General features: G+C 38.5%; 2 protein-coding genes across 2 annotated transcripts in view; both read left to right on the forward strand.

The window, feature by feature from the left end:
• The first annotated feature begins 855 nt into the window (after nucleotides 1–855).
• On the forward strand, nucleotides 856–12,593 carry uhrf1 (ubiquitin-like with PHD and ring finger domains 1). The gene is made up of 17 exons (XM_080883753.1): nucleotides 856–1,002; nucleotides 3,474–3,636; nucleotides 3,814–4,080; nucleotides 4,879–5,030; nucleotides 5,740–5,955; nucleotides 6,466–6,581; nucleotides 6,713–6,899; nucleotides 7,036–7,159; nucleotides 7,267–7,374; nucleotides 7,509–7,613; nucleotides 7,841–7,947; nucleotides 8,047–8,209; nucleotides 8,319–8,456; nucleotides 8,784–8,883; nucleotides 9,056–9,204; nucleotides 9,600–9,698; nucleotides 10,976–12,593. The coding sequence occupies exons 2-17, from the start codon at nucleotides 3,484–3,486 to the stop codon at nucleotides 11,120–11,122; spliced, it is 2,331 nt and encodes a 776-aa protein (XP_080739879.1). The 5' UTR covers nucleotides 856–1,002; nucleotides 3,474–3,483; the 3' UTR covers nucleotides 11,123–12,593.
• A 465-nt stretch (nucleotides 12,594–13,058) lies between these two features.
• The window catches only part of kdm4b (lysine (K)-specific demethylase 4B), a 43,118-nt gene continuing 28,496 nt past the window's right edge, over nucleotides 13,059–27,680 (forward strand). The window contains exons 1-6 of the mRNA XM_080883629.1: nucleotides 13,059–13,193; nucleotides 15,837–16,277; nucleotides 16,638–16,813; nucleotides 17,560–17,674; nucleotides 18,104–18,297; nucleotides 25,376–25,425. Of these exons, the coding sequence (XP_080739755.1) occupies nucleotides 15,864–16,277; nucleotides 16,638–16,813; nucleotides 17,560–17,674; nucleotides 18,104–18,297; nucleotides 25,376–25,425 (949 nt within the window). The 5' untranslated portion in view covers nucleotides 13,059–13,193; nucleotides 15,837–15,863. The remainder of the gene's footprint in view (nucleotides 13,194–15,836; nucleotides 16,278–16,637; nucleotides 16,814–17,559; nucleotides 17,675–18,103; nucleotides 18,298–25,375; nucleotides 25,426–27,680) is intronic.

Here is a 27,680-nt window from a genome sequence, read left to right on the forward strand (position 1 = left end):
TAATATGTGGTAATAAAGATATTTGTCAGCACTGCATTTTTTTCCATCTCATTTATTTAAAGTGATTAAAAGAGATTTGGGTTAGACAATAAATCGTGCCTTAACGGGAACTAGGAAAAATAAATAATCTTGAAACATTAAAATAAATACTTTTAATTGACTATTAAAGATTGACGTCATGGCCATATACACAGATCAGTTGGTCAGAAGGTGACCTCAAACGCATTACTCCATACTGAACAAACATAAACCGCGCTTTAGGACGGAGTTTATTGCACAGTGGAGGCTATTTACGTGTCAAGTTCAAAGGCAAACAAACAGCATGCCCCAAGTGTGCGCAAAAGCACATATTCCTCCCACATACACTTGTCATTTTCCATGCTTTCAGGCGCTTTAACTGAGTTGGTCTCATTAACTTTCGGCTCCCGCCAAAATGAGGGGGAGGTATCTTAATTGCACATCATTAATTAAGCTGAATCATAGGAGTCTAACGGGTGGTCTGCTTATTAAAGTCCACCAAAAGGTTCAATGCATTTAGTTGATTAGTTTGAAGACTGGAAACTATTTCTAAACACAAATACGAAGCCGTGATAGTTCAGACACAATCAAAAAGCTCTATCAGTGAAGTTGTTTACCAGAAGCACCATCTGTCTCTCCGGGATACCGGTTTTACATGGCGCCGAATAATCTCGCGATAAATACTCGGAGGGCAGTTGTACTCACGAGATTGTCGTTTCGCGCGCTGATGATAAGATCCAGTCACATTCCAGATTGACAGCTCTGTTACCCAATGGACACGATGTGGTTAGAGGAAAGTAGCCAATGGTGAACCTGAAGTGCGAGAGCAGGCGGGATATCAAAGTCTTGAAGAATAACTCATTGATCAATCTCCACCAAGGCATAGAATTGGTCGTGCCATCCCTTCTAAGGAGTTAATTGGGGAAAACGTGCACGTTTTCCCTCAAAAGTAAATTTCTTGTTTTTGCTTGGACGGACAAACAGGTAAAGTGAATTTCAGCGTTTTTTAATTACTTTTTAAAAATTGTTCTCATTGATTTAGTCACCCAGTTGCTAGCAAACTGAGGTTAGCTAACTTGGCAAAGTCCTACCTCCTTTCTTTTTGGCTTATTGCACCAAGTTACTCAACCAGTCAAGTGTAAACGTCAAAATTAGTCAAATCTGATAATCTTCGGGACAGTATTAGAGCTATTGACTGTACTCTGGCTTCCTTTTGCTAATATAGTATTTAAAAGCTCTGCAAAATAAATTGTAACGTGGTTTGCTTTAAGCACTGATATGGGTGGGCGATGAACTTGTGAACTTTTAACTTGTTATCCTTCGGAACGTCCACATAATCTGCAAAAAATGTGTAAACCGAGTTAGCTTTGCAACTTCACTGCTTCTCTTTAAGAAAAACAAATAAGCTAACGTCGGGCTGTTTATTTTCCTGTGTGGCTGGATTGGTGTGGCGTGACGTGAATCTCATTTTCGTCAGCATCGTTTAAACGTATTAATTTGCGCAGGCAAAATGGTACCCCTTGGATGGGAACAAGTAGTTTGTTTTCGAGGTTTTGACTTATGTTTTGTTGACTGCGGCTGGTTTATTTCGAGCCAGCAGAGCGAACAGGATCTCAGCTGAGAGCGCTGAAGTAAACGCGCAACCCCCGCTTAGCTGGCCCCTTGCTGTTTTGTAACAACAAAGGACGACATATGCGGATAAAAAGCCACTGTAGTATTATAATAATCGGTTTAAAAGTACATGCGAGTTGGTATTTAGGTATGTTTCATTGTCAGGGAGCGAAGGCACATTGTTGGCTAGCGCTCCCTCGCGTCCGGATGTGCTTTTAAAAGAACTGGGAGTGGCCTACAGCTTAGTTTCCCGCACTGTATTTAAATCAGCCCGTTCCCTCCCTTTTCTCATATTCTGTTGAAGTGACAGTGCTGACAGCAGTACAATGCACTGAGTAGGGAGGGGAGACGGTCATATTTCTGCTGCTGGAGACCGTTTCGTCTTAACTTGTTGTGATCACTAAACAAAAACAGCCAATCCTAGGGATGGATTTTGCAGATGTAGTGTTTTGACAATCTTCCACGCAGAGCTTTTTACGATGCAAATTCTGAATCACTGCAACTTTCTCAGTTAGATGAGAATTTGATTATCATATAAACTCGTGAAAAAAAATATTCAGCAATGCGAAAGCAAACAAAAACGTAACATACAGTAAGAAAATCAATTAATATTTAGAAATAATTATGAAACAAATTTTTATATGACTTGCGTAATCTAAAGCACAAGTGATACTGCATATATATATATATATATATATATATATATATATATATGTATATATATATATATATATATATATATGTATATATGTATATATATATATATATGTATATATATATGTATATGTGTGTGTATATATATATATATATATATATATATATATATATATATATATATATATATATGTGTGCGCGTATTTATTTATTTTAGGGGGCAATGGTCCTGATAAGGAAATACTGAATGGTAATTTCCATATATGCACAGAACATGATAAGATAAGATAAAACTTTATTAATCCCTCGGGTGGGTTCCTCTGGGAAATTCGGTTTCCAAAAGCACAGCACCGACAGAGGTTACAGAATTTTATATATATATATACACACACATATATAAATACAGAGATAGTTATATTTAAAAGGGGAAATGGTGGGGTTATTGTTTAACTTTACAGCAATGTATTTAGCAAATGAATAAGGTCCTTACTATGTAGAAAATGCCAAATTTAACAGCACCATCTGCTCCACTGTTTGTATTCTGCTACATGTGCTGCAGACAGTTGTGATCAATGTAAATAGTCTCTGGGCGCTCTCTGCTGGATAAACGAAGTAGTTGCGTTGATTCCAAAAATGAGCCCAATCATATTTTTGGTTCCTTATCTTATAACATATTTCTTGATATAATATATCTGTTATATGCTGATATCAGTCTGGCTGTTGTCTGAATAAAGCTCAAGTTGATGATAATTGTCTGTCTTCTGATATGTTATACAAATGCACATATCAACAATTTGGTTTAGAGCAAACACATTCTTTATTAATGAATGCAGCTAGCAGAGAAAATGACTGTCATAATTTTTTTTTCTCCAGTGAATGGTGAAACCGAAAGTTTGGTTCACACCTTCAGATCTTTCTAGATAAAGCTCAAATATGTACCATGTAGTACTATTCACTATGAAATGCATTTAAATACAAATGATTAGCAGATATGTTTTGGTTTTTCATTTAAACTTCACTGCAGAAAAAACGAGCATGGCACTCCTCTCACATTTCTATTTGTACTATGACAGAGTGTGTACTACTGCTGGATTAAAAGATGAAATGAAATCTTTCAGGAAAGACTTGTTATTAGTGTGCTATTGAAAATAACTAGCTATAATGGGAGTGGTGTTTGATTGTTGACACAGGGCAGCTGCAATGTGGATTCAAGTCCGCACAATGGATGGGAAGGAAACCCATCGGGTGGATTCCCTGTCCAAACTCACCAAGGTGGACGAGCTGCGTCTCAAAATCATGGAGATCTTCAAGGTGGAGCCAGAGAGACAGAGACTCTTCTACCGGGGCAAGCAGGTGAGCCAGCATGGTTGGTGTTAATAAATGACTTTATTACATTTTAGTGCAGTAGCTGAAATGATCTCAGTGATGGTTGTAGCTCAATTGTCAGCCCTGCTTTAGCATTTAGTCACAGACAAAATGTAAAATGCTATAAATGATATCTACAATTTTTTTTTTTCCTGTTTATATCAGATGGAAGATGGCCATACTATATTTGATTACAATGTAGGCCTAAATGATATAGTGCAGCTGCTTGTTAGGCAGCAGTTGCCCCCTGTTGATGTCGTCAAGAGCAAGGACAAAGAGGCAGAGCTCTCAGACTCTGATTCTGGCTGCGGCTCAACCCAGAGCGAGTGTGACAAGAGTTCGACTCATGGCGAGACAGAAGGTCAGACGGCGGGAACCTCTGCACAGACAAACGCCCCAGAACTCATCGACCCTGGATTTGGACTTTACAAGGTATGCGCTAAAGACTGTGGTCACATTGAATGTGATGTGTATTACTTCCTGTTTAAGCCAGCTGTGGTAGGGTGGCGATACAATGTAGAACTGCTACCACTGTGATGTTGATGTTTCTGGCTACAATCTTAAAAAAAAAAGTGATAGGGATTAAGAAAAAACAAACTCAAAACACAATGCAAAGAGAAATTGGATAAGATAAATTGGGAATATGTAGCCCGAAAAAGTTGTGTAAGCAATGACTACTCCAGATGTTTGTTTAAAAAATATATATATATATATATATATATATATATATATATATATATATATATATATATATATATATATATATATATATATATATATATATATATATATATATATATATATAAATAAAATCTTTTTTTTTTTTTTTTATATGCATTCTGTGCATTTATGCAATATTATATTTTACTTTATCTTATCAGTAAGAGACTTCTGGATGCAGTTTAGGATTTGCTGTCTTCACTTTCCCTCTGATGTGATTGTGATGGTCTTCCAAATTGTCTACAAAAGTAGGCAGTTTGGATGACATGTGCATGGAGTGGATGGAATGAGTTCTGTTGTCCAAGCTTCAAAAAGGGCAGCGTGCAAAGGTTTCATTTTTACAAGACATCAAATGAGCCACTTTGTAGTGAACTTAAACTATTTTTGGGTGGGGAATAGTCAAAAGACATTTTATGAATTATTCTGAAAAAGTGACTGCAGTTTTAAAGTGTCAAAAGTTTGCTAACTCTTGGTGTGTGTGTGTGTGTGTGTGTGTGTGTGTGTGTGTAGATCAATGAGCTGGTGGATGCAAGAGACTTGAACATGGGAGCATGGTTTGAGGCCCAGATTGTAAACGTTACCAAGACTACAAAGACGCCCAAAGAAGAGGCTGCAGAGGCAGAGCCAGCTGAGGATATACTGTACCATGTCAAATATGAAGAGTAAGAATCATTTTTCGTACTAATGACTAATTTTTTTTTTTCTTTCCCCCCATCACATCACTGTATCAACGCAGTATTTGTCATGTAGCAGCACAGAGCAGAGTTTCTGTACTAATGGTCATCATTCAGCAGTTTGAGCTCTGATTTTGGTTTTAGTGGGTCAGGTGTTGTAATTCTACAAACCAACTTGTTGCAGCAGTGAAAATGTTAATTGAAAGATCTAAGAAGATGCAGCTAAATATCCTAACAAATACATTGACACGATGTAAGCTACTTTAAAAGCTCTTCTCAAACACACTGGAGATGAAAACTGATGGTCCTGTTTAAATTTGATACTGCGAGCAATGCAGTTGTTACATTGAAGAATGTTTTTTAAAAAAAATTTTTACGGACTCTGAACTGTAAGTTCTCATTTTGCTCAGTGAGACTGTACAATGAAACAGGTTTTCCCATTTGTTAAATAAGTACAATATATATAAAGGGAAGGCATTGCTCTGTTGATATGTGCCCTCATTGAAAGGTGCTCTTGTTTATTAGATGGCAAGCACATTAGTGTTGGAGGGAACATTCATGTGAATGGTGTATTGGTTCAAACCTGCTGCAATGACTACTGGTCCTTACTATTCAGACGTGTTTTTTATGTTTTGGCCATGCTGCAGCACTGCTTGTCTTTGAATTGCAAAATCATTCATCGTTTTTACTTTCACAGCTATGCAGAGAATGGTGTGATTCAGCTGCTGGCAAAGGACGTTCGGCCACGTGCTCGTACTGTGTACCAGTGGCACCAGCTGGAGCCAGGAATGGTTGTCATGCTTAACTACAACCCAGATGAGCCCAAGGAACGTGGCTACTGGTATGATGCTGAGATCCAGAGGAAGCGGGAGACGCGCACCCAGCGAGAGATCTATGCTAAGATTATCCTTGGGTAAGGCTATCGTTGCATACAAGTTGGAGTTGTTGTGCTTTGTAGCATCTGTTACGACTTGTCACATATAAGAACATTTCACTGGCTGTGGTAGATGATAAACATTTTCTTTAAGGTCTGTTGTAACAGTATCTCATAGTTTGGTTTTTGAATGCCGCAGCAGCAGGTGTGTAGAAGCTAATTTCCTGCTGTGGTATCAGTGGATGCCACTGAAACAATTTTTGACAGTTTAACCAACTGTGTGTATGGTCGTTTGGAGGATAAATGGCTTTCATTAACATTACGTCTGATTATTGTATCTGATATCAAACGGGTTTAGTTTTGTGTTGATGACGACCTAAAATATAACTAACCTTTTTGTACATGCATCGGAAGCTTCCTGTTATCCTCATGTTTGTCATTTCTTTTACCTTCTGTTTAAGCTTGGACAACATGGAAAGCAGGAGGAAGTTAGATTATGTTGTTTGACTATTCTAACAGGCTCCTTTATGTTTTTTGTTTAAAATGTAGTGATGCTGGTGACTCTCTTAATGACTGCCGCATCATGTTCGTCACTGAAATCTACAAAATTGAGGAGCCTGGCTCGTTGGGTGACGCCCCTGCTGGATCTGAGAGTCCACTAAAAAGTGGGTTTAAAAACTGCATTTAAAATTGCAAAGATGTGTAGCAGTAGTCATAATCTAGAAATCTGAACTTAACCTTTCACTAAGGAATGTTGCAGAATGAAATGCATAATCAAAATGAATGCAATCTTCAGGATCAAATGGACCTGAGTGCAAGCACTGTAAAGATGATCCCAAAAAGAACTGTCGCTGGTGTAACTGCCACATCTGCGGCATCAAGCAGGATCCTGACAAACAGCTGCTGTGCGATGAATGCGACATGGCCTATCACACCTACTGTTTGAATCCTCCACTCACCACCATCCCTGAGGATGAGGACTGGTAGGTAGATTCAGAAATCCAGCATTCATTTAAAATTGAACAGAGCCACAAAATCATCAAATGTTAGAATGGAAGACTTAAAAAATTATCATCAGTGTGTCAGGCTCGGGTTTACCTTTTACTTTACATTTCGCAGGTATTGCCCAGGTTGTCGTAATGATGTCAGTGAGGTTGTGCTGGCTGGAGAGAAGCTGAAGGAGAGCAAGAAGAAAGCTAAGATGGCTTCTGCTAGCTCCTCGAGCCAAAGGGACTGGGGCAAGGTGAGTGCTAACACAATATGAATCTTAAACTTATCAGCTTTTTTTTTTCCTCATTATGGGAATGACAATTACACATCATAAATGATTTGCCTTATCTCCTATTTTAGGGTATGGCCTGTGTCGGTCGAACCAAACAGTGCACCATTGTTCCATCCAATCACTACGGCCCAATCCCTGGCATTCCTGTCGGTTCCCTATGGAAGTTCAGAGTCCAGGTCTGTTTTGTTTTTTTTGTTTGTTTTCTTTTCCTTCCTCACTTCATGGCTTATCATCGTTTGTGATGACTTATTCCTGTACCTTGGAATAATAATGGTATAATAATAATAACTGTTTAATTTCCCACCCTTAGGTCAGTGAATCTGGTGTTCATAGGCCTCATGTAGCTGGAATTCATGGCAGGAGCAATGATGGTGCCTATTCTCTGGTCCTGGCAGGAGGCTATGAGGATGATGTGGTATGTTTTTGTATGTTCTATAAAGAAAAGCAAAGTAGTGAGAACATGTTACTGGGGGGGGGGGGGAGCTTGCTGTTTGTTGTTTTGATCAAAATGGTGTCAAATAATACTGCTTTTCAAGTGTTAGCAGTTATATTTGAAAACACTATTTATTTTATGCAATAGCCTGATGAGAAACTTTGTGAAGTTTAGTGTTTTTAATATCTTTGGTGCTTCTTAAACTATAGGATGATGGTAATGAGTTCACCTACACTGGCTCTGGTGGGCGAGATCTGTCTGGAAACAAGAGGACTGCGGAGCAATCATGCGATCAGACACTTACACACATGAACCGGTATGACAAGGCTATAAAAACTTACTGGTGTTAATTTTCAATTTGTCTGCTTAGATCTTCCTTTGCATATGTAAATCATCTGTTTTTGGGCCTCATCAGGGCGCTGGCTCTCAACTGCAACATCCCTGTGAATGACAAAAATGGAGCAGAAGCCAAAAACTGGAAGGCAGGCAAACCAGTTAGAGTAGTACGCAGCTGCAAGGGACGCAAGCACAGTAAATACTGCCCCGAGGAAGGGAACAGATACGATGGAATATATAAGGTATGAAGGAAAACTAGAATTTCTTTTTTGCCTTTGGTAAAAAAATCTGCAGTGATTTCACAATATTGCAACTATTTTAGTTTTACTTGAGATCTTTGTCTTACTTTAGGTGGTGAAGTACTGGCCAGACAAAGGAAAATCAGGCTTCTTGGTCTGGCGGTACCTGCTAAAGCGTGATGATGACGAACCAGCACCATGGACCAGAGAAGGCAAGGAACGTATCAAGAAACTGGGTCTCACCATGCAGGTAGAGATCATTAGATTATATTGTCCATACAATTTTTTTTTTTTTTTTTTTTTTTTTTTTTTTAAATTTCTTTACTTTTTGTTTGTTTCTTTTCAGCAATGGTGGATATTTTTTAGTCCTGGTGCTGGATAAAATAAACATTGTGTTCTTCTGTATTTTGTTGAGAAAATGAGCTTCTGCATTACTAAAAATATTAAGTTTAATGTAATACACTTAATGTAGCCTTGTAAATAAATGCATTACATCTTAGATGTTTTCAATTCATTAATTACCTGCTGACTGTTACATATTGTTGTAGTGTAAACTAAACTACTTTTATTGTTCCAGTATCCTGCAGGCTATCAGAAAGAGAAAGAGAACAAAAATGAAGTGGAAGAGGAGGCGACACCCAGCAAGGCTAAAAGGAAGAGAAAATCTCAGGGCAGCGGTATGTTGTTTGTCTATGTGGAAGTTGCTAATATCATAACTGTGCTTTGTTTTTGGAAAATGTAAAAAACATGATATTGCTCATGTATTTGACATTGTTTTTATGTAGCAGCTTAACTAAAATTGCATCCTAGAAGCTGCTTATTAATGGAAAATGTCTTTGTTTCTCTTAGAATCCTCAAAGACCCCACCAGCCAAAACTCCTAAGAAAGTCAAGGTAGAGATGTACAAGCTGTCCCAGGAGCAAAAGGCACTCATCAAAAATGACAAGCTAAACAAGAAGCTGTGGGATGAAGCCATGGAGTCACTGTCACTTGGACCGGTAAGAATATCTGTACATTTGTTCAAATTACCACAATGTTTTAATAGTGTTTTGTTGTCGTTGTTGTTTTTTTGTAAACATTTACTGAATTTACTATTTGGGAAAGTGCTTGTATGAATGGGTGAATGTGCTTTGATGCTCAAAGTAGAAAAGTGCTTTATAAAAACCATTCACTTTACCAATATTATTGGTTTGTGTGACAGTTGGCTGCTGGGTGGAACCTCTTAGTGCAACATTTTAAAACCACACTGTGCTTTTGCAAGTGTAATCACTTGCAAATTTCAAACTTATGTGCATAGTAAATGCAACTTGAAATAAGAAGCCTGTGTTCCTCCGTAAAACAAAAACCACTGAAACTGTCTATAAAACTGATCTAATTTTTATTTTTTCTGCAGAAATTCTTGAACAAAGTTGAAGAAGTTTTCCTCTGCATTTGCTGCCAAGAAGTGGTCTATCAGCCCGTCACCACAGAGTGCCAACACAATGTCTGCAGGGTAAGAAACTATGTCCCGAATCTAGAGTTGTTGCTCTAATAAATTTACCACTTGGTAATATTTATTCTGTAGTATGTTGTAGAGATCATGTTTAAATTTTGTGTGATAGTAGATACCAGTAACAGCTAAAACTGGTTTATTTTTGCTAGAAATTGGGTCAAGGTCATTTTTAAATGTGAAAATCAGTAAACACTTTATTCATCTCAATTTTCTATCACAGTAATACAAAATCTTCAAGCTTCACAACAATATACTAGGCCATTAGGAGACATGAGTAACTAGGTTGGTTAATCATTTGACCTTAACCTTTGTTAGTGTCCAAGGTCAAAGTTGACCTTGGAAAAAATTCCAAGAAATCATGTAGAGTAATATATCAACTGCTTTACTACACACTTTATTTTTGCAATTTGATGCCCAACGATATCCGTGACTCCATAACAGGCCGACATCATCACCTTGTAATGGGGGGGAAAAAAACAGACTGACTGAAGTATGTTAGCCCTTGCCTTTCAGGGGTGCTCTTGTTACTTTAGCTTTAAACCTTTACATATTAACTTTTGTATTCCTCATAGTTGTCACGTAGTAAGCTACTTAACAGAATAATGTTGTCAAATAAAGCAGAATGCAAAGCATTTATTAGTAATGGAGTTCACAAAGTTTTGTTGCACCTAGTTGTGATATTTTATGGATTCATTCACTAATGGTACCTCCTGTAGCACCATTGCAGGTTGAATTTCTTCAGCTGCTACAGGAGGTACATCCTCTGCTGCTTTCCTGATAAGGGAGCTGATTAGGTTGTGTGTTTAGGTCCTGAGAGATAATTGTTCCCAGAATAGGAAAGTGTCCACTGGCAGCGATGCATGATGATGGGCTGGATTCTTCCTGAAGTCCTGTTATTGCCACAGTTACTTTGAGCTCCTGGTTGTTTTCTCTGCACCAGGTCACTAGATTGTCAGACTCCTCTTCATCAGAGCCTGATTAGGGTGGTGTCGTCTTTGAACATTAGAAATTTGGCAGACTGGCTGGAGGTGTAGCTGTTTGCCGTATGGAGCGAGGTATTATAATGGGGTTTGCTGAGAATGTTGAAAGGCTCTATATGGATGTTTTTAATGAGTGATGTTGTGAAAACTTATTGTATTGCAGTGATAGCATTGATTGCTTTGGTGCTTAGAGTATCTTTTTGATCTACTAACACCTCTGATAAATGCATCACAAATTGTTATTTAACAAAACCTGCTATTGTTTAACAAGAACTTGTTCTACTTTTTTTCCTTCAGGAATGCCTTCAGCGGTCCTTCAAAGCAGAGGTGTACACCTGCCCGGCCTGCAGGCACGACCTGGGCAAGAACTACTCCATGTCGGTCAACAAATCCCTGCAAGACATTCTAAATCAGTTTTTCCCAGGGTACAGCAACGGGCGGTGATCATTGGTGCTACTTACTCAGCCCTCGAGGAAATGAGACGTAAACTGTAAGGGCCGTTTTCAGTAGAGGCAATAAAGAATCAGTTTCTTTTAATATATTCTATGATTATAAAACTGCAATATTTGTGGACTTCAATAATATCATCACCTTGGATCTGCAATGATGTGGTGTTAAAAGATAAATTTAAAAATCCCTTTAACTGGCTGTACCGTTACTCCATTAATACCTTCAACCTCGACTTTTTTTTTCTTTTTCTTTTTTAAATTCCAAGTGCTTCAGTCTATTTCATTAACTAATGCTAATGTTATCCATGATGTAAATTGTATCATTTTAAACTAAATATCTGTGTTTAGCTCTTTTAAAAGAGGATGTTAAGTGGTTAAGCCATTCTGTCCAACTTGTTTGAAGATTTTTTTTTTTTTTTTTTTTTTTTTGTAATTATTCAAGGATTTTATTATCATCCAGTCTGTTCTGCTTTGCTGTGAGGTTGGCCCTCATTTTGGTGCAATTTGTCTTAATTCTGATCACGCAGTTGAGATTTTAAAAAGTTTTTCCTGGCTTGATTACATTATTAAAATCTCACTGTTTCTCTTGGATATAGATGATATCCAACATTCAAGAGCAAACTGACCCAGATCAGTTTTGTGTTCCTGCACTTGAGTCTGAGGCCAAGTAGCCTAGTCATCAGATGTTGGATTTTCTAGCTATACTAGTTCCCTGAATGTTTTGATACAGGAATGTTTCTAGCTGTATATTAAGTTTGTAAAAGTTGTTATGAATTTGATAAAACATTCAGATGCCAAACGTGATAGATTACTAAAGAAATTTTATCCTCTGGCATAGATTTGGATATCCCTTGTTTTGAAAAGATTCACTTTATTAAAGTCCAAAGAAAAAGCAGTGCTTAACCAAGAGTTTAATGTAGAACTCCCATCTATCAAGCTCTCTAGATGTCCCTGACACGTAAATGTATTTGTCTAGAAAATTGTATTTTTCTTAAAGTTTAAAAGTGTACTTTTCATCTTTTTATAATCTTATTTCTGCCATCTATGTAGGGGGTGTTCAGTCAGCCTTTTGTGTCTCCAGTGGTCACCTGTGTTATCTGACCTCATTTAAGGAAAAAACCAAACAAAAACAAAACAGAAAATGCTTGATTTACATGTTAAGGAAATTCCACATGCTGATCCTGAAATTCAACTAAACTGAATTTTACTGCCTTTTGTCTTTTTTATAAATGCAGTTCAGTGAGTTTCAGCAGCAGTGTGTTATTTATCCACGTGCCAGCACTTCGGGTTTTGATGGAGATACAAATATTTGCATAGACTGGGAAATGTATATTTTCTGAAATTGTATAATTTTTTTTTTGTTTTTTAGTCTGTAGTTTTGATATGTAGTTTTAGAATTGCACATATTTTGTGCAGAATTTTTGTCAATGCATTTTCAGTGTTATTCAATAAAGTAAAAAATTTGACACGTGTTTTTGGGGGGAAATGTTTGGGGGGGGGGGGGGCACATATTACCCTTTTCACAGTTTTTAGTTAAAGTAGGAATTTAAATGAAAAACAATGTTCGAAATTGATATGTGACTTTACATTTAATTATAATGTCATGGTGGGAAGCTGTCCTAACACTAACATTTACAATTTAGATATGAAACTTGAAAAGTGATACAAGTGTAGTCAGGACGGCTGAACGTGTTTACCCCTGCTCTGAGGGTATTTTATTTTTCTCTTGGCCAACGGAGCATAGCAACCTTGAGCAAACCCGGCAGTGTGTACGTGCGTGACGTACACATTGGTTGCGTGAGAGCCACGGAAACCATGGAATAGCAAACGTCTGATTTAATTGGTTACTCTGCGTGTCGGTAACCGAGTAAACCAATCATACGTTTCCTAGTAACCGTCCATCACGTGTTTAAACCACTCAGAAGGCAATTGGTGAAAGTAGGCGCGTCCTCAACGACAAGCCCAGCAAGCTAATGCTAGAAGGAAAATCGATCCAGGGAATCTGTTCTAAACGAAACTAAAACGACTGAACGAAACAGGGACAGGGCTATAGTTTGCCGCAGGAGGTAATATTTCCTTACTTATATTTATTTTAGTAAATTGCAGAGACCATACTCTCGTCTATTCACGGAGTGTGTTCCGTCGTTGTTGTTTTGTTTTTTTCCTTTCTAAATGCAGATATGGAAGTAGCTAAGCAGAAGCTAGCCAGCGTTGGCTAGGAATACATTTGCGTCAGGACACGATGATATGTAGCTCCTTAAAATGAAATGGTTGATATGTGCCTATGTGCTGCTGTTGCATTAAGCGATTATACAGGCAGTGCAATTTACGGACCTTAAAGAGCTTCGGCTGGCTTTCTTTTGTTCACTATGTGGGTTAAAATGCTAATAGTTATTGGCAGTTGTGCAGGGCTATGGTCGCCTTTAGCAGTAGCTGCCAATAATAAGTTGATACTATGCAACCGAGCAGCGCCGTTTTACACTTACAAAGCCGAGAAAGACCCACCTGGGTAACTGATATATTTTATGAGTTTTACCCTCTCGAGGGGGCTGCTTGCTGCACAGTTGAATTAAGTTTTAGGCCTAAATGGAGTTAAAGGCCCCTGTTTGTTGTGATGAGCCAGCTGGGGGTCATGTGGCCTCCATTCACTTTAGTAGGTCAGTCTCAGTTAGAAAGAGGGTCCCGGCGTCTAAAGCAGTTAGTCATTGGAAAGATGTAATAAATCCCTTTCCAATCAGTCAGAATTAATTTTAAAGGTAAAACTAGTTTGAAATTGTTGCTCTGGGCTTTGAAGAAATGAATGCTTTGAAATGTGTTATGAAATGTCTCGGTCACTGAGTAGTTGTATTTACGAGGATTATATGTCAGTTTCAGCAAAGCAAACTTAGTAGCTCTTATCCTTTTTTTTTTTCGTTAATTTCAAACTTGGCTGCGCTTAAGGCTACAGCACATTTCTTCATATGCACTGTGGGCTTTTGTGCTTCATGCAAACGAAGCGCAATTTGCATTATCTCGTGTCAGAAAGTCGGAGTGGGAAGTACACTACTGCTGTTTTAACCTCGTGGGCGTAAGATCTGTTTGAAGTTGTGAATGAGGATAATGCAAGGCACATTTAGCAATGCAGCAGTGTGTATCTTTTAGTGCATGTGCAGCGCTGAAAATGGTTACTGTTCCTTGACCCACCAAACAAAGCTAAAACGCTTCTATAACTGTGATTGAACAGTGAACATGCTGTCTGTAGCGCAGATGGGGACAGTCACTGCAAAGTTGTGAAGTGAACTGCACACGTGTTGTTCACAGTGCCACAGTTGATCTTCCAGCAGATATTAACTTCCTATCAACAGGGTGTTTGTTGATAGCCTTATTAGGTAGTTGTTTGGAGAAAAAGAAAAATGTTTGATTTATGCACCTTTTAAGGAACATGGATGCATTGATCACTGATATTGTCTTATGTTAATATGTATAACATGATTAGATTAATGAATACGGAGTCACATAAGTGATGGATCAATTAGGATCAGGTTATTGTTATTCTAAATGCAAAAACTCAAATCCTTATTTGTATTTCTTTATTTTGATCCTAAAACGTCACACTTGCACAATTACTGGCTGGATACAATTTTCTGCCATGAGGCAGTGATGGTATTGCATAATGAAGGCTCAACCAACCAATGAAAATATTACTTAAAGGTTTAGTTAGTCCAACAAAAGTCACAATGTCCCGTCAGTTTATCCAAAGTCTCACCCGTTAATGTTGTCTAGCCCTGCGGCAGCGACTTGCAAATTGGAGAGGTGGTTGGGGGAGGTACTGTCCACCAATACAAACTGCTTAGGTACTTTAGGCTCTGTCTATTTATCCACTGCTGCTGATGAGAGGGCAGTGAATGATTTTTATCTTATTAAAACAAGTGAATCTAAGTGGACTGCTGGCAGCTTAATAGGTAAAGCTTTTAAATGATGTTTTAAAATGGTTATAACATTAAGTTAATTAGCTAAACTGAAGGCTGTAGGTTTTGTCTTACACAGAACAAAAAAAACAACAACCCTAAATCATGGTATTAAAACTTAGCTTGAAAATGTAAACAGTGGTAATTAAAAATGCTTCTGAATATTCAAAAACACTGATATAAAGTGAAAGTGCTGATGAGAGAAGATGGTTTAGAGTGAGTTTTTTGAATGAAATTTTAGTGCTTGCTACTTTCTGGTGTTTATGTTCACATTTGGATTTTAAAAAGTCTGTGGTAAGCCTTAAGAGAATGAGAGCCATTGAATTTGTTTGACACAAAATTTGACAAGATGCAGAAGTGACACTTCTAAAATGTAGGTTAGGAAGTGCCTTCAGTAATGTTATGATCAAGGACACCCCTATTTGGTGAAGGAAGTGGACCGGTCTGCTTTTTTTGTGTTAACAGCTGTGTAGATTGCACTAAGATTGATTTTAAAAATAAACAAGACCAAACAACTCAATCTTTTAATTTTCCATATTTTTTTCAGTATTTAATTTTTTGTTTTTATTTAAATGTACAAAAATAATCACACATTGTAGTCAGAAAGTTGGATTTTTCCTTTTTAGAAAAATATTTTTAAAACATAGATTCCTTTTCTTTCACTTGCAGTTTTGTCTAATTTTCCTTTGCAAAGTTCTCAGTAATTTGAATGTATTTGAGGCAGACTGTGTGTGCCCTGAACACCACTGATTTCCTCCTCAGGTTTACCTGCAATCTTTCCAAGAGCCAATGGCTACCGACATGCCCATGGAAGATGTGTTGGGTCCTCACCCCGCCCCAGCCTCTTCCACTCCTCCTGACCCAGTGTCTCCCCCTACTCTCAGCTCAAATGAAGCCCAAAACCAGATTCCCACTCTGGAGCCAGCAATAGCTGAAAACCTGAATAAAGTGGTAATCTCTGAACACAATGCTGCTCCACACCTCAATCCAGTTCAGCCTGCAGACCCAAATGTGGCCCCAGAACTTGTTCCAGGTGCGGAGGTGTCTCCCGTACCTTTGCCGGCCCCCCTGCCGCCAGCTGCTGCCAAGAACCCCAGCTGCAAGATCATGACTTTCAGGCCCACAATGGAGGAGTTCAAAGACTTTGCCAAATACATCGCCTACATGGAGAGTCAAGGAGCTCATCGCGCTGGCCTGGCAAAGGTGATTTCAGGACACAGGCACACACACATATATGTACCCACATATCCACTTCAGTCTTCTTACTAGATGTTTTTTGTTTTGTTTTAGTGAAGTATTGCTGTAACATTTTGAATCCTGTGCATCTCTTTTAGTTTCCTACCTGTTTTTGCATAGCCAAGGTTCAATCTAACATCATTACTAATGTTTAAAATGATCAAAGCATGTTAGAAAATGCTTGTAAGAACCATTTATAGTTTTAAGCTGATATCAGCAGAATCCACCATCTAAATTTCCAAAGGTTTAATCTGCATACTTTGAATTTGAATAGATTTTGAATCTGCTGACCTTGTAAAGGTTAAGCGTCTTTTTTTTTTTCTCCAGGTGATTCCCCCTGCGGGATGGAAGCCACGCAAGTCCTATGACACAATCGAGGACATGGTGATTCCAGCTCCCATCAGCCAAGTGGTGACGGGTCAGTCGGGTCTGTTCACCCAGTACAACATTCAGAAGAAATCTATGACTGTGGGTGAATACCGCAAGCTGGCCAATAGCAAGAAGTAAGTCGGTCCCAACCTCAGGGGCTTCATTCGTAAATGATTGCATACAAATGCAGTATCTGACGTGATGTTTTGCACGATAGTGTCCTTGTAAGCTTTGATGGTGCAATTATTGCTCTTACTCAGCATGGTTTAAAACATGAATGTTACTAAATATAGTGCAACTACGATGATGGAGAACATAAATAAACAATAAAAGTGCATTCTAATATTTCACACTAAATCAGGAATTGTGTTATTTGTACCTACAATTGGCATCAGGGTGCCAGAAAGAACAGACAGGTTTTCTGTTTTAAACTAATACTGTTTAACACCAGTGCACAGTATTTTAAAAAGCTGAAGGTTTTGTTTGTCCTGATAACCATGAGTTTGAAAATAATACTGTCTTAAAATAAGTGAAATGGGTCATGGTGGGTAGTGGTAGCTGTGGTGCTAGTGACGGTAAAAAGCCAGTTCAAACTATATTATGTTGCTGTGTTGTTGTTTTTTTAAATTTTATAAACATTTTCTTTATAAATTGTCGTGTAGATGCTATAACTATTAAGGCAGAAGAATACTGTAACAAATGAAAACCTTGGCACTGTAGCAGAACTACTACAAAAGCTCAAACTCTTATATACATTGGACTTAAATTATTTTATTACAGTCTATTTGCTGATTGTAAATGTTTGCACAGTGCTTGTTTGAGGGTTTAGTTGAAGGGCACAAAACTGCTTACAATACAACCTGTCCTGTTCTGTTTGCAGGTACTGCACGCCACGACACAAAGACTTTGATGACCTCGAGAGGAAGTATTGGAAGAACCTGACGTTTGTGTCACCTCTTTATGGTGCTGATGTGAGCGGCTCCATCTATGATGAGGTGGGTGAAGTTTGTCTGGATAATGACAATTTTTATTAAGTTTTTAAAATATTCTTGAATTTGTTTTTGTTTGTTTGTTTGTTTGTTTTTAAATAAAAATAAACCACTTCTGGCCTAATAGGTTTATAGTAGTTTATTTTCCATCAATGGGCAATTTTCAGGGTTGTTTTTTCACCATTAGTAGTATTATTATTATTATTATTAGAACTTAATTAAAATGCACCATGTAATTGTGATAGAAAGCTGCTTTAGGAGTTTACAACTTTTATATTTCAAGATTTTTGCTGCTGTTGTAACTTTCAAAATCGTGCTCAGTGAGTAATATGACTACAGCACCATCTGGTGGTCATTGATGGAGATTGATGGACTGATGAAAGTGTAGCGTGCAGGTTCCCTTGTACTTGATATTCATAATTGCATGCTCTCCAGAACATTGAAGAATGGAACATCGGCCATCTAAACACACTGCTGGATATGGTGGAGCAGGAATGTGGGATCGTCATTGAGGGTGTCAACACTCCATACTTGTATTTTGGCATGTGGAAGACAACCTTTGCTTGGCACACTGAAGACATGGACCTCTACAGCATCAATTACTTGCACTTCGGGCAGTCCAAGTCCTGGTGAGTCACTTTGTTTTCCTGACCTTCTATGAATGTGACACAAATTGCCACTTGAAGTTCCAAGTTTATATTCTAATTAAAATGGGTGTACATACATACATACATACATACATACATACATACATACATACATATAAATGGATAAGGTCCCAGATCAAAAAGATGAAGCCATTTGTTGAAGTGTCTTAAAGCTGTATTCTTTCTCATGGCTAGCACAGGACGGTGACTTTGGTTTTGAAAAAAGAAGTCATATTATAGTATTTTTAGGATCAATTCTCATTTAATCTTAAGCAGAAAAGAACATAAAAAGCACAATTATAATAATTTTTTATTATTTTTTTAAAGAAAAGTGGAAATTAAAACAAGCTGCCGTAATAAGTGACCCCATCAGCGGTTAACTGTTTGTACCATCTGTCATTCTTTTTTGTTTTTTTAATCTTTAATATTGCAGCAGTTTTATTGGCCATCGAAAACAATGGCTTGTGTGTCTGTTTCACTTAATGCAGGATGAGAGGGACACATTTGTCATGCAGAAGTTTGCATTTGAAGCTACTGCTGTTTCAGATGGCTTCACTGCCAGCCAGTTAGCCTTGGCTGTATGTCACTGAGTGCACTGTTTCAGTGTAACTGGGGAAACTTGCCTCCAAACCACAGCTCCTCTACCTCAGTTAAGCTGCTGCAGGCTGTGAATGTGCTAATAGTTCTGTAGCCAGGATCACACTGTGATGGAAGCAGGGACTGAGAACATTTGTGTATTTTTATCAGGAAATGGTTAAACATAAATTAATAATAATAAAAATACAGATAACTGGAAATGCTGGATAAAAATAGAACATTTAATCCACAAAACAAAATGTATGACAGTGATCAGAATCAGAAATACTTTATTTATCCCCAAGGGGCAATTAAGATTACTATTCAGCATCACCATAAAGTGATGCTTACTAAACAGTATTTAGAGTTCAAAGTGTGTGTATAATTTCTTACAGTTTGTGTGGGGACTACAGAATCACTTTACTTCTTCGTGAGTGTACCGCCACATTACAGAGTGATGCTTCTCTCACCCCATGAATGATCTTTAAGTGCAGAATGTGCTCAGCCAAAGTCTTGTCAAAGCCCATTTTTCCACCGGCTTTCTAAAAGGCGGTGAAACAGCGAGTTTCGTTTAAGGCTTGTCACGAAATGAACATTGTATAGCGACAGCTTGTTCTTATTTAAAGTGACAACAGTGACAGCATAGGCTGAAAGTTGGATTCTGCTACCTGAATGCCTGAATTGTTTGCAGTGAGCTTTGCGAAGGACAGAGTGAGAGGGTGCTTTGCAGATTTGCAGTCATTTGCACGCTAATTTTCACCTGATTATGTAAATGCAATGCTTGTCCTGGATAGCTCAAATGTGTCTATATTTACACATGGATGCCTTATAACTTGAAATTTGTGTCAAAGTCTTCACTACATCCTGTTTATTATAAGTGTGGACAGTAATGATTGGCAAAATTTTCAACTCGTTTCACTCCTTAATCATTCTTTAGAGACACAACTTGTCTGCCTTTATCTGACCTGATTTTGGGTCCAAACTGATGTCTATGTACTAAGTCTCCAAAGCAGAACATAGCAGTAAAAACTGATGCTGGGGAGTGATTAGAATATATAGCGTAGTTTAGTTTTTTAGCTGTCCTTCCTCCCTCTTCCTCTTTGGTTCTGGTATCAGGTTAGCTGTGTGTAAAGTTAATCACAACTGCTACTGCGCTCGTTGCAAACCATTAGCCACGACCCCTAACTGGTCCCGGCAGATGGCTGCCCCTCTCTGAGCCCGGTTCTGCTGGATGTTTCTTCCTGTAAAAATGAAGTTTTTCCTTCCCACTGTCGCCAATTACAGTGTTGGGTCTTTATGTTCCTTAAGGTGACTGCTGTTTTGATTTGTTGCTATATAAGTAAAACTGAAATTAATTAAACTATGTTTTCATTTAAACATTTTTTTTGCCAAATCATTCATCTCGATGAAATTGACTAATTATGTGGTTTGGACTCAAGCAAATACAAATTGAAACTGAAGCTTGACTGATTGGTAATGCCAAACAATAACAAAGTAGTGTTTCTTTCTGTTCAATGCCGGGTAAAAAATGTTATTTGTTACATTTTGTGTCAACAGCAGGCACAAAAGTTATTTCTCTTTATAATTGCTAGTTGTCACTTTATCTTATTCACATGATTTATTTTTCAATTTCTAGTCTGATGCGGTACTTTGAAGAATGGTAAATTAAAAACAAAGATATAAATTTTTGTCTCATTGTACCTTGACATTTGGGAGTTGCTTAAACTCTTTATAGAGCCTGTTGTACAGGAGAGGTAGTGCTGTGATTCAGATTTATACTTTTCTTGCCTGCTGTCTGTATTTCCTTCTGTCACATGGTTCCTGAGGGGAAAATGTTTTTCTTCTTACCTTTTCTGCTCCTTGATTGTCTTTTGTGTGTGTGTGTGTGTGTGTGTGTGTGTGTGTGTGTGTGTGTGTGTGTGTGTGTGTGTGTGTTTCCCTCCACCTTGTTTTCCATCCATATCACTGCAGGAGGGGAGCAGTGTCATCTCAGCTTTCAGAAATACAGTATTGCTTCTGTGTATGTGTGTGTTTGTGGGTTTTTATTGTTGTTTTAAAGATTTCCTTCTCTGTTTTCTTTCTCACCTGTCTTCCTTCTTTTCACAGTATGCTTCCCCGCCACCTTTTCCCCTCTCTTGCTTGCCTCCTGAAGTGGTATACCATGTGTCTATGTGTTATAGCTCCCCCTCTCTGTGATGTCACCTCATTAAAATCATCTGTCTTGTTTTCAGACCTCCGAGTGAGCATGAGTATATTTCACTACGACTCAGTGTCAAAGTGCGTGTGGTCTGACAGATGAAATTACATTCATCGAGCTGCAGTGTTCAGTCTGGTGTTACATGTTCTGGACCTCTGGCACTGCTGCATTGCTTATGGAGGTCTGTGTATGCAGTATTCCTTTGTTTGAATACACCTCCACGGTGTTTATTAAATTGCTAAGAAGGTGTGGTGTTTCTGTCTTTCTCTTGTATCCGTGTTTAAAGATTATTATAGAAACAATTGTTGGTTACATATTTAGGGCTGTTTCATAGATTTTTTTTTTTTTTTTTTTTTTTTTTTTTTTTTTAACACACCAAAGTCGTATAAATCCTTTTACAGCCACTTGAGGGCAGTGTTATTACTGTTGTCGTCTCCCTATCTGAATTTATTAAATTTCAGTAATGTTCTTTGTGTAGCCAGAGAGGTATGCAAATCATAGCCAATGTGAGACCAGTTTTGCTCACTATAACAGAAATGAACTGGTTTTAATGTACAAGACATATTTTAGCAGAAAGAAGTTTTTTGTTTTGTTTTGTTTTTAAAAAGACTGCTTCTTCCTTTTGTGGTCTTTTTAAAAACGCTTTCTGTAACTGTTCATTATGAATCCAGCATCTGGTTGGGGTCTATTCCACCTGTCATAGGCCAAAAAGGTTACAGTCTATTACAGAGCTAATACAGAGAGACAGGCAACCTTTCACACTCACATTCACACCTATAGCCAATTTGGAACTACCAGTTGACCTAACCTAAATGTCTTTGGACTGTGGAGGAAGCTGGAGTACCCAGAGAGAACATACATAGGCACGGGGAGAATATGCAAACTCCACAGAGTCGGATGGTGGATTCAAACCCAGGACCTTCGTGCTGTGACGGATTCTGTTTTATTTTTTATTTTTTTTAACCATTATCAAATTGGGTAATCGAGAATCTTGTAATTTAAAAAAAACAAAAAACAACATTATTTTAACATCAGTCTGACTAATTGATGCCCAACTAAACAGATGTACGAGTTTTATTTCCTCTCTCTTTTTCTTCTCCCAGACTTTTTATGCTTTTGTTGAATTCTCTTGTCTAATTCTCACCAAGCCCACCCACCCGCACTCTCCCCCCACTGAAACTGAATCATTTTCACTTTTATACTTGTGTGTGGTGGGGTAATTACAGGCTGTTAAACAGAGCACGGTCCTTTAAAACACACACTCTCTTTGTCTTTCACTTCCTCTCCTCTCATAGTGCAGCCGATTGTGAAATTAACTCCGTTTCCCCATGCAACTCTGCTCCCATCAAAGTCAGACCCTACCAAAACTACTAGTGCCAATCGCACACATTCTAGTGGATGTGTGGAAGATCTCACCCTTAGCTGCCAGTCACTTTCTTCCCATCTTTATCCCTCCATCATTCTCTTTTCTCTTTTCAGTGCTGAAACCCTGTCAATCATCCATCTACCCCAACACACAACAATAGATATGCTGTCAGTTAAAAGATTAGCCTCTGAGCATGCAACTAGAAGATAGGGAAAGGCTGACGAAAGAGAATTGAAAGGGATATTTTGAAGTGTAGCCCAGCTGCAACTTCCCAGGAAGGGTGGAGTTCATTATGAATCCATCAGTTTTCAACCTCCTCTGTAGTCCGATGGTTTTGAAGCATTGTCGTTTGACAGTTCCCAGAGGAGAGGAACGGGGAGCTGAAAATCTGCATAGAAGTTGAAATGCAGCTGCAGTTCGGATGTTGAGTGGGGTGTTCTCAGCGTTGACTTGATGTTTTTAGTAGCTGAAAGTTCCTTTTTAACGGTGCCATAGTTGTTTACAGATTTTTAAAGAAGTGTGTGTGCAACATGTCTGCAGTGGCGCACTAACACATGCATTGGCACTTCTCGTGCTGTCAAGGCTCCCCCCTCTATCTCTACCTGCCTGGAAAGGTGTCCCACCTTGGGTAAATAACACTCTTCCCCAGAGAGGTGTAAAAGTTCAAGCCTTCATTTGCCGTGCGTTGTTTTGTGCGTTTCTCACCGTGCCAGCAGAGTGACATACGTGTTGTTGCCATGGAAACCTCAGCCTTCGGACGGAGGGGAACAGGAGGACTCACGCTGATCGTTTGATTTGTTTAGTTTGTCTCTGGGATGGAGTTCTCTGAAAAATGTACATATTTGCACAGAAAGCTCTGATGTGATTTTACCTCACGCAGAAAAAAAAAAACAAAAAAACCCAAACAGCTTTTAGAGGTGGACTCCAAAACTTCGGTTTAGATGTAGTTGTTTTCTGTGTTCCTGAGTTGGAGGAAAAGATCGATATCAATTTAATCTTCAGCTGAGAGGTGTGGGGATGTATTTAGCCTAGCTGAACACAGATGCTGGAATTACTCGAAGCTCATTTTGTTTTCGTTTTGCTGTTCGTTTTACAGTTTGTTTGTTTCTTTTATTTCTCCTTTTTTTTTTTTTTTTTTTTTTGGAGCTGCAGCTAAACTGCGTTACAATGCTGCACTCAGTTGTATCCGTGTGTATACCGTGTGTATACCGTGCTCGCTATATGACCCAAAACCCGAGTGATATATCTGGTCATAACTCATAAGAATGCCTGCAGAGCTTTGTGACAACATTAGCCCATAACCCAATGTCAGGTTGGAGCTAAAATCTATGCATAGCTTTTAGTGTTTACAATAAAACACTGAAGGAGGCTGCAGCTCCAGCTACGGTCTAATCTTTTGTCTACAGGTGGCAGTGTGGCGCCATGTTTCATGGCGTCTCTGACTGGAATGGACTTTCTCTTTATGCTTCCTTTTATTAATTATTTTCATTCCTTCCTCTCTGTGAGTCTTATTCTCTTGTCCATTCTTGTCTCTCATTAGGTGCGATGGCCTCTCACCGTCTCTCTCTTTGTTACTTCTTTCTCAGTTTGTTTCAAACATCTCTCTTGTTGTTAAGGCTTCTGTAAGAAAGCAGAGATGTAGGCTTTTTTTTTTTCTCCTCCCCCCACCCATCTTCATTTCTCAAGGTCTATGGAGGGTTAAACAATACCGAGGATTTAATTGCTGTAATAAAGAGTATGTAATAACTTCACAAATGAGCAGATTATAGTTTAGCTCTGCTCCCTTCCTCCCACTCTGTTTTAGAAAGAAATTTGCTTTCTAAGTTTAGCATATGACAATTGGTGTAATGCCACGTACTTTGCAGTGCCTACCTCATGTATTATCAGCACGAACACTGCCAATAGTAATACCTCGCTCTAGCACAAACACCAAGGCCAAAGGGTTACTGTTACAAAAGGATGTAAAATATTGAGGTGATTTAAGAAAAACAAAGAAACAAAAAGAAGGGCTTTTGCCAAATGCACAGATATGTCAGTTACAAAAACAAGAATTTGTTTTAGGGAGGAATAGTGACGGTTATGTCATGGGCAGTTTCATCAAACCAGTAATTGCTGAGAGGTCAGAAATAACCTAGCACTCCCAAAACACTAATATCTCCTGGTCCTGCCCTTCACCGCTCATTTGATCTTTTCCACTAACCTCTCCTTCCCTCCCAGTCTCACTATAAATATTTTTAATGATAATTGTTTTCTTTCGCTGCTACAGTGTTTAGATATTGACATTTTTTGTTCAAAGTTTTCTTCTTAATTGCACCAAGTCAATCACTAGAGTAATGCACATATAACCATGAGCCTCCGTGGTGTGTTTCTGACAGCTCTGACTCTAAATCGTATTAAAACCGTAACAGGTTGTGTGTTTTGTTGTTTCCCTCTAGCATCTTACCCTGTGTGCTCATCTGTTTGCTTTTAATACTACGGTGAATCTCAAGTCAAATTGTCACATGGCCACATGCTTGCTGTTTGACATTTTAACACATGCATTGACTTTGTATACTATAGTATAAATACCTGTTAAATATGCTTTGTGTTCATCTTAAGCAATTGATGAATGAATTAAATCATCAATGAAAATAATGTTTCTGTGATATATTTAATGCTAAGAATGCAACCCAGCTTTATCCACACATCTGCTTTATGAGAAGACCTCCTGAAGTTGCAGATTCACCTCAGCAAAACTGCAGATTCCTTTTAAGCTGTTAGTACAAGCAAAGTGTTCACACTAGAGATGTAAAAATATTCTGTACATCTTGATTTCTTTTAAGATAATTGGAAGAAAGAGAAGGTGAAAATTAGGTTAAAAAAAGTTCAACACAAGTCAGAGGTGTCTGACTTTTTGTCATCTTTTCCTCTTGTCTCCACAGGTACAGTGTCCCTCCTGAGCATGGCAAAAGACTAGAGAGGCTGGCACAAGGTGAGGAGCTAATTTCAATTAAAATCCATTTAAGTTTGTTTATTCACCACTTCAGCACGCTTTCCTGCCTATCTCTTTCACTCACATGCGTTAAGTGACAGAGCAAGTGCTTCCGCCTGTAGAGCACACGCCATTAAAATCATACACGTGCTGCACACTTAACACATCCCCTGAATACACACAAGCACACATTCAAAGCACGCTTATTGCCCCCTCTTGCATCGTTTAATAGAAAACAAAGCGGGACTTTTGAGCTACATCTCACCTTCTCCTCTCCCAACCGCAGCATGGACGTCATTGTTTAGCACTCACAATAAACAACTTTCCCGCAGCTTTTCCTCTGACAAACACAGTGGTCCTTACCATCAACAGTGTGGCGCATATGCACTGAGTTAGTGAAAAACTTTGATAATGCCACTTTGCCACAATATATAAAATTATATATTTTTGTTTTTTGGTCACTTGGTTGTGCTAAAATGGAGCAGCAGATGAAAGAGCAGCTTGAAGCACTTAACGTGTGCAGTCACTCATGCTAAAAAGATGAGGATGGATGCTGAATTTTATAGTAGAAGCTGTCTGAAGTGACACCAGCAGCACCTGTTTGTTCTGCAGAAGTAATGACGGAAAACTTGAAAAACTCACACAATCAAGGCCAGTTGTTCTGGACTATGTTTTGATGAATGTTTATTATCCCGAGGAGGAAGTGTTGGCTGTAGATGATTCATGAACGGTCTTAACGCCTGTCAGAAATCTGTGGAAAAGTGAAAACGTCAAACATATTTCAACTAGGGTGAAAAAACAAAAAGTAGAACAATTTCTCAGCATTATATTCTTTGTTGACTTTTATAGTCAGCGCTTTGACATGAGGATTTCATCTGAAATCTAGAAATCTTGTCTAAGGTGGATAAGAGGCAGTGAAGTGATACCATTCTGCCATCTTTCTTTGACACAAGATGTTTCCTTTTGTTCCCCATTCTTTTCCAGTACCCATGTTCTCCTTTTACTCTTATTCTCTGTTTTGATCAGTGAGGATTAACCTTAGTATCGAATGTTTCTTAGAGTGAGGGAAAAGATATCGAGGTGAGAAGAGAGACTTGCTTTAAATAGACACACTCTCCCAGTTATATGCTAGTTATCACTCTTGGGTGGAATTTAACTATGTACCATTGATCTATGTGCAATACATGGAGTTTGTCTCTATGCACAAAGGAAACAAAAGCATTCAGACAGTATTTCACTTCCTGTGCTTATAAGGAAAAACTGTTATTGATGAACTAAACTCAAAAAGGTTCGGTCACATAATAGTGAGGGGCTGAAAGACAGCTCGAGGAAGCTGGTTTTGCATTTCCAGGTCTAAAACCTTTTCCTGTGGGCTACACACACACGAAGTTAAACAGGTTTCCTTATAAATATGCAGAATCTGTAGGGCAAGGAGTGAGATGCTTTGGGCTTTAGAGTCGTATTGACCAGTCACATTTGAGCAGCCTGTGGAAGGAAGTCCATGTGGAGGGATAAGAGGAGCACATTTGGCAGCTGTAATTTTGAAAGCATCAGCTGTCACGCTGCAGTAATTTAGCTTTTTTTTTTTTTTTTTTTTTAAATAAGTGTATCTATATTCATATTGTAATCAGTGACTGACACACAGGGAAATGGACAGTCTTGGCCCAGATGTCCTTTATCCATACATCTGCTGGTTACACTGGTAAAATGTTAAAAATGACATTAAATGCTACTTTTAAAACCACCCGCAGAGTAGCCTGGCTTTGGACATTAAAACTGAGATCCCATTAGCGCCAGCTTTTATAGCAGGGTGTTCAGTCATACATTGCAGCTTAGCTGGCTTATCCAGCACCTGCCTCATTTGTAAAATACAGCTGCCGAGGGTGAGAGGAGAGCTCACTCCTGGAAGTCAAAAACATATCAGTGTTTATGTTCTACTTGTTCAGCAGTTTGCTAAATTGCTCTGAGGCACTTTTTGGAGAGGATTTTAATTCTTATGTTTTTATTCTCATTTCTTATCATTTCACCAGTGGATTTTCTTGTGGTGTTGGCCTTTAATTAAGCCTCGCCAAAAATTCCTCTGTGGAGGAACTCCCTGGCTATCTGCACAGTGCTGTGCCAGCGTTGGATAGGGGTTTGGTTGTAGCCGTTACTGCGCTGGTATAAAGGGAAAACACTTAACCAATCTACTTAATGTGTTTATGGAGCGTTTGCATTAAAATTTCTCCACAAAAGAAAGCTGGAGAAATAACCAA

The sequence above is a fragment of the Rhamphochromis sp. 'chilingali' genome (genome assembly GCF_963969265.1).
Source record: "Rhamphochromis sp. 'chilingali' genome assembly, chromosome: 5".
Taxonomy (NCBI): Eukaryota; Metazoa; Chordata; class Actinopteri; order Cichliformes; family Cichlidae; genus Rhamphochromis; species Rhamphochromis sp. 'chilingali'.

What these genes read in the sequence shown, in the direction of transcription:
- uhrf1 (XM_080883753.1), top strand. Translation starts at nt 3,484, where the DNA reads ATGTGGATTCAAGTCCGCACAATGGATGGGAAGGAAACCCATCGGGTG. An exon ending in ATCCCTGAGGATGAGGACTG is followed by an intron (nt 6,900 to 7,035) that starts GTAGGTAGATTC and finishes TACATTTCGCAG; the next exon opens with GTATTGCCCAGGTTGTCGTA. An exon ending in AACTGGGTCTCACCATGCAG is followed by an intron (nt 8,457 to 8,783) that starts GTAGAGATCATT and finishes TTATTGTTCCAG; the next exon opens with TATCCTGCAGGCTATCAGAA.